At 38.1% G+C, this 5646-nt stretch overlaps 1 protein-coding gene across 1 annotated transcript; it reads left to right on the top strand.

Moving 5' to 3' along the window:
• The first annotated feature begins 4202 nt into the window (after positions 1-4202).
• LOC150027469 (uncharacterized) lies at positions 4203-5342 on the top strand. The gene is made up of 2 exons (XM_090302859.1): positions 4203-4645; positions 4742-5342. The coding sequence occupies exons 1-2, from the start codon at positions 4203-4205 to the stop codon at positions 5340-5342; spliced, it is 1044 nt and encodes a 347-aa protein (XP_090158985.1).
• The last annotated feature ends 304 nt before the right edge of the window (positions 5343-5646 follow it).

Here is a 5646-nt window from a genome sequence, read left to right as displayed (position 1 = left end):
TAATATAATAATAGTATTAATGATATTAATAATACAACCAAATTAATAATATTAGTAATAATAACATTAATAATATAAATACTGTTAATAAATATATTTATAAAATTAAAATTATTTATAATATTAATAATATTAAAACTATTTATAATATTTAATAATATTAAACTATTTATAATATTTAATAATATTAATAATATTAATAACATTTAATAATATTTAATAATATTAATAATATTTAATAATATTAATAATATTTAATAACATTAATAATACTTCATAATATTAATAATACTTCATAATATTAATAATATTGCATAATATTAATAATATTTCATAATAATAATACTTAATAATATTTAATAAAATTAATAATATTTCATAAGTATAATAATAATCATAGCATGACAATAAAACTTGACTGGTGTAATGATTATGGCTTTTATAGAAATTCCTCAAGGAACTTGGCTTCGAGTAAATCTTTACTATTAACGTGATTTTTTCTAGTGATGCTAATAAGCAAAAAAATCTAAATTACATGCCAAGGGCAAGCCTACTTATCATAGGCCTAAGTCAACCCGAATCGACCTAGTACCAAGTTAGCTTAGGTCGGATTGAGCCCAGGTCAAGTCGAGTTGGTCTAATTCCAGGTCAACCTCAGTTGGCATGGGTGTAGGTAGAGCATAGTCGATCTGGGCCCATGTCGATTTGGACCCAGATCAAACCGAATCGACCTGGTAGGTCGAGCTAAGTTGGCTCGGGCTCAAGACGAGCCGAGTCGGCCTGGGCCCAAGTCAAGCTATGTTGAACTAGGCCCAAGTTGATTTTAGTCCTGAGCCAAGTCAGTATGGGTCATGTCAAGTTGAGGTGGGCTAGCTTAGGTCGAGCTGAGTTGGCCTGAGTTATATCGAGTCAAGTCGATTGAGATTGAGTTGAGTTGATCCCACATCATGTCGATCAAACATGGGATTTAATTTAGATTTAATATATTTTCAATGAATTTGAAAATATCCAAATAAATTTGATCTATTTAAAATGGATATGAATTTTAGATCCAGTCTATTTTATTGGATCTAAACTGAATTTTGAAAAATCCATGATCACTTAAGAAAGAATATGATTCTTCTTCATATGCATGCATGATCTTTACCCATGTTGTTAAGCTTATATCACCTCATAAAACTGCACACAATTCATATCCATCTTGAAAATAGAAAAAATAAATTAGAAAATAGTCTATCAATTAATGTTACTAGACATTTAAATCAGAAATGAAAATAGAGTTTGAATGGGTGAATCAATCAACATTTCTGTAGCGGCGTGAAAATTAATCGACGAGACATGAAAATTGCGGCTGGTGCGGCGTCCCAAAACTAGGGTTTCGCAGGGCAACAACGGCGTCCCAGAGCTAGGGTTTCGTAGGGGCGACATCGGTGTCCCGAAGCTAGGGTTGCGTGTGCGTTCTACAGGTGTGCTGGCTTGAGACGACACAATAGTGGTGTGGAGCGCGAACAATGGTGGTGCGCGTCTTCGCAGTTGCGGTCCAGTGCAGCGGAGCGCCAATGCAGTGGAGACTGTGATCGGGTCTGTTGGTGAGTGATTTTGGGTGGTGCAAAATTTGTGTTCTTGATTAAAAAAAAATTGCCAAGATTTGAAATTAGTTGTATCGAGTATCTCGACTAGTCGTTTGAGATGGCAGAATACGGGAAGTTCCGAATTGAAAAATTCGATGGTACAAATTTCAGTTGGTGGAAAATGCAAATTCAGGATTTGCTAGTTCACTTAATGAGCACATCAATAAAATGAATTCGATCTTAGCTAGACTTACGTCAGTGGGCTTTAAGTTCGGTGATGAAGTTCAAGTTTTACTACTGATATCATCATTACCTAACGGTTGGTCCGGAACGGTTATAGCAGTTACCAGTTTAGCGGGACCCTATTGATTCACTTTTGAGAAGATTCGTGATGTCGTTCTTGGCGAGGACGTCAGTCAGAAGAAGGAGTTCTGGGGAATTATCTAGTGAATCACTAAATGTCATCATAGGTACAAGAAATATCAGAGGTAGTGGGAGCAAGATCAGAAGAAGGAGTCAGTGAAAGACTCAGGATTGTTCAAGTGTAACATGTTGGAATTGCAAGGAGGTGGGGCATTTCGAGAATTAATGTCCAAATGATAAACAAGTCAACATTGCAGAAGACTCTGTGGACGAGGACCTCTTAGTCTGTTACACGGACAACAATGTGGATTTCTGGGTCATGGATTCTAGTGCTTCATTTCATGCTACCCACAACAGTGAAGCATTGCAGAATCTAGTTATTGGAGACAATAGAAATCTCGATGTTACGGGCATGGCTGACATAGTGTTGAAGACGTTAGTCGATTTCTGAACTTTGAAGGATGTCAGAGTTGTTCCAAGCTTGACGAAAAGTTTGATTTCTATTAGGCAGTTGGACGAACAGGGACATGATGTGAAGTTCGGAAATCAACAGTGGAAGGTCGTCAAGGGAAATATTATCATGGCCCGCGGAAGAAAGAGAGGTTCACTATATATGGTTGGATTACCGTCTGAGGGAATGACCGTCCCAGTTCGGAAGATAAACAAAGTCCGGTTCACAGAATCTTCTGGGCAGAAGAGGGTTGTCTTTACAAGAGAGAAACCTAGAGCCACAATTCAGATTCAGGATGAACGAGCATGGAAAGGTTCAAGTAGACCAGTCAGAGGTACTTATGGCCGGGGGAGCACGGTTCGTGCTTCAGATGAGGTTCCTAGACGACAGTGGGTTAGGAGAACCAGTATTCTAGCTGTTGAAACATCTCCAGGAAATTTCTTGTTAAGTATGAAGTATGTTTGTTCTCAGGCTATTCCAGGATCCGGCAGTTTGTGTAAGTGGGAGCCGGTAGGAACAGAGGACGAGTCAGTGGCAGTTTCAGTCATGACGAACGTGTTGAAACTCAGGAGAGTTTCAACGATGTTTTCAAGATGATTAAGAAGGCTGGTGGCAACTAGAGGTGGAACATTGAGTTTTGTTGATAAATAACAGAAGTACATGTAGACAGTTGAAGCGCAGGTGAATATTGTTTCGTGCCTTCAAGTGGGAGATTGTTGAGTGTGAAGCCAAAACCAATTGGGCTGGGCTGACTAGACACCATGTTTTAGTGAGTAAACTTAATTATTGTGTCCCCTCTATAATCTCTATTTAAGAGATATTTGTGCTTGTAATAAAATTATAACAAACAGAATGAAAACCTAAATAATTGTTGTGGACGTAGGTTGCAGATTGGCGACCAAACCACGTTATATCCTGTGTTGTTTATTTTCTGCAGTTGATTCGTGATTGTGTGTTGCTTCCGCGTGCATTTTTTCCATCACCGGTTGCATGAACCAAACAATCATGATGATGATCTGACAAATAGTAATCATCATCACAACAACAATAATCGCAGACAAAGAAAAAGAGAAAAAAAAAATACACTACCCAGTCTTTTCAACAAAGGAACAAATTAAATATGAAAATGACAACTGAATGAGATCAATTAACATACCGGATATTGCGTTTGTCCCTAAAAGTTGCACCAGTTTATAAAGCATTTTTGAAAAATTTCTCATCTATTCATCCATAACTCCTCTCTAAATGATAAATAAAAAATACATAATTTAAGATTGTCATATATGTTAAAGTAAAGCCAGAGGATATATACATGTTCAACAACAAACACACCTTCAAAGAAGATATCTGGTTGTGTTTGAAGAGTCTGCATGTTGGTTAGGAGTAGAGCTATATATGTTCCCCTTGGTTGGTCGCATTGAACTCCTAATGTAAGACACATCATAGAATGAAAAACCATGAAACATACAACTGTTAGTTATTTACGTGTCAATAAGGCCCCTGAAATATAGGGCTGAACGGGTCTTTATTTGTTGCATTATTTACTCCTAGTTTAGTGTCACTTAGTATGCAGTTGCAGTTAGTTTGTTTTTTCAGAGTCTGTAAGGCTTATATAAGTCATTCTTTGCATTGAATAATATATTATACTCTTGTGAGATTTACACATACCTAAAGAAACAACAATTGGTATCAGAGCTCTGTAAGGGGCCTGATCCAGAAAGTGAGTTACGTGTGCAGAGAGAAATTATCCAGATCTTGTGTGAAGAGCAATTTGGTACAGAGTGTGGGCAATATCAATGAGAAGTGTGAGAGTAAGAATGTCTGCACCAGAGAAGTTTGTTCAACCGGCCATTCCAAAGTTCGATGGCTACTATGATTTTTGGTCCATGACCATGGAAAACTTTCTGCGCAGTAAGGAACTGTGGCAATTAGTAGAAGAAGGCATACCGAAACTTGGAGCCACGCCCACTGAGGCGAATCTGAAGGATATGAAAGTAAAGAACTACTTGTTTCAAGCTATTGATAGAGAAGTCCTTGAAACACTACTAGAGAAAAGCACGTCACAAGCGATATGGAGGTTCATGCAGCAGAAATACCAAGGATCAACACGAGTTAAACGGGCTCAACTTCAAGCACTACGATGGGAGTTCGAATTGCTGAACATGAAAGACGGTGAGAAAATTGATAGCTACATGGGACGTACTCTCACCGTAGTAAATAAAATGAAGGTAAATGGTGAAACATTGGACCCGAGCACAGTGGTCAGCAAAATACTTCGATCCTTAACCCCAAATTTTAACTACGTGGTGTGCTCCATTGAGGAGGCCAACGACTTGAGCACTCTAAGTCTTGATGAACTTCATGGGAGTTTGCTTGTTCATGAGCAAAGAATGGAGAGTTTTCAACCTGACGAACAAGTGCTGAAAGTCATTCATGATGATCGTTCAGGAGCAAGTCGCGGTCGCGGTAGAGGAAATCGTGGACGGGGAAGAGGACATGGGAGACAACCCTTCAACAAGGCGCTTGTTGAATGCTTCCAATGTCACAAACTAGGAGATTTTCAGTACGAATGCCCTGGAGTAGAGAAGCAGGCTCATTATGCAGCATGTGAGGGTGCAACAAAGGCAGAAGATGAGATTCTATTGGTGGCATATGAAGAGATGACACAATATGTTCAGAGAGAAGATTGGTTTCTAGATTCTGGATGTAGTAATCATATGACTGGTAATAAGCAGTGGTTCACAGAAATTCATAAAGAAGGGCTCAATAAAAATGTGAAACTTGGAAATGACACACCACTGAATGTTGCTGCCAGAGGAAATATTCGGGTTCAAATCAATGGTGTTACACATGTTATATCCAATGTTTACTACGTTCCAGAACTTAAGACCAACCTCTTAAGTTTGGGACAACTTCAAGAGAAAGGCCTGGCTATCTTAATCCAAAATGATACATGAAAGATATTCCATCCAGATAGAGGATTGATTATTCATACAAACATGAGAGGAAATAGGATGTTTTATGTGACAATCTCAATGACCTCCCAGCATTCTCAGTGCCTCCAAGTTGAAGATGATTCTGATAAGGCAGCTTTGTTGTGGCATAAACGATTTAGACATCTCAACTTTAAAGGACTCAGCACACTTGCAAATAAGAAAATGGTAATTGGTCTACCTTTTCTGAAAACTCCCAAGGATATATGCACTACCTGTCTCTTGGGAAAACAATATAGAGATGTCATACCAAAGCAAAGTTCATGGA

Source organism: Phaseolus vulgaris, chromosome 5 (genome assembly GCF_051622355.1).
Source record: "Phaseolus vulgaris cultivar YP4 chromosome 5, ASM5162235v1, whole genome shotgun sequence".
NCBI lineage: Eukaryota > Viridiplantae > Streptophyta > Magnoliopsida > Fabales > Fabaceae > Phaseolus > Phaseolus vulgaris.
This window is presented reverse-complemented; position numbering and strand designations above follow the sequence as displayed.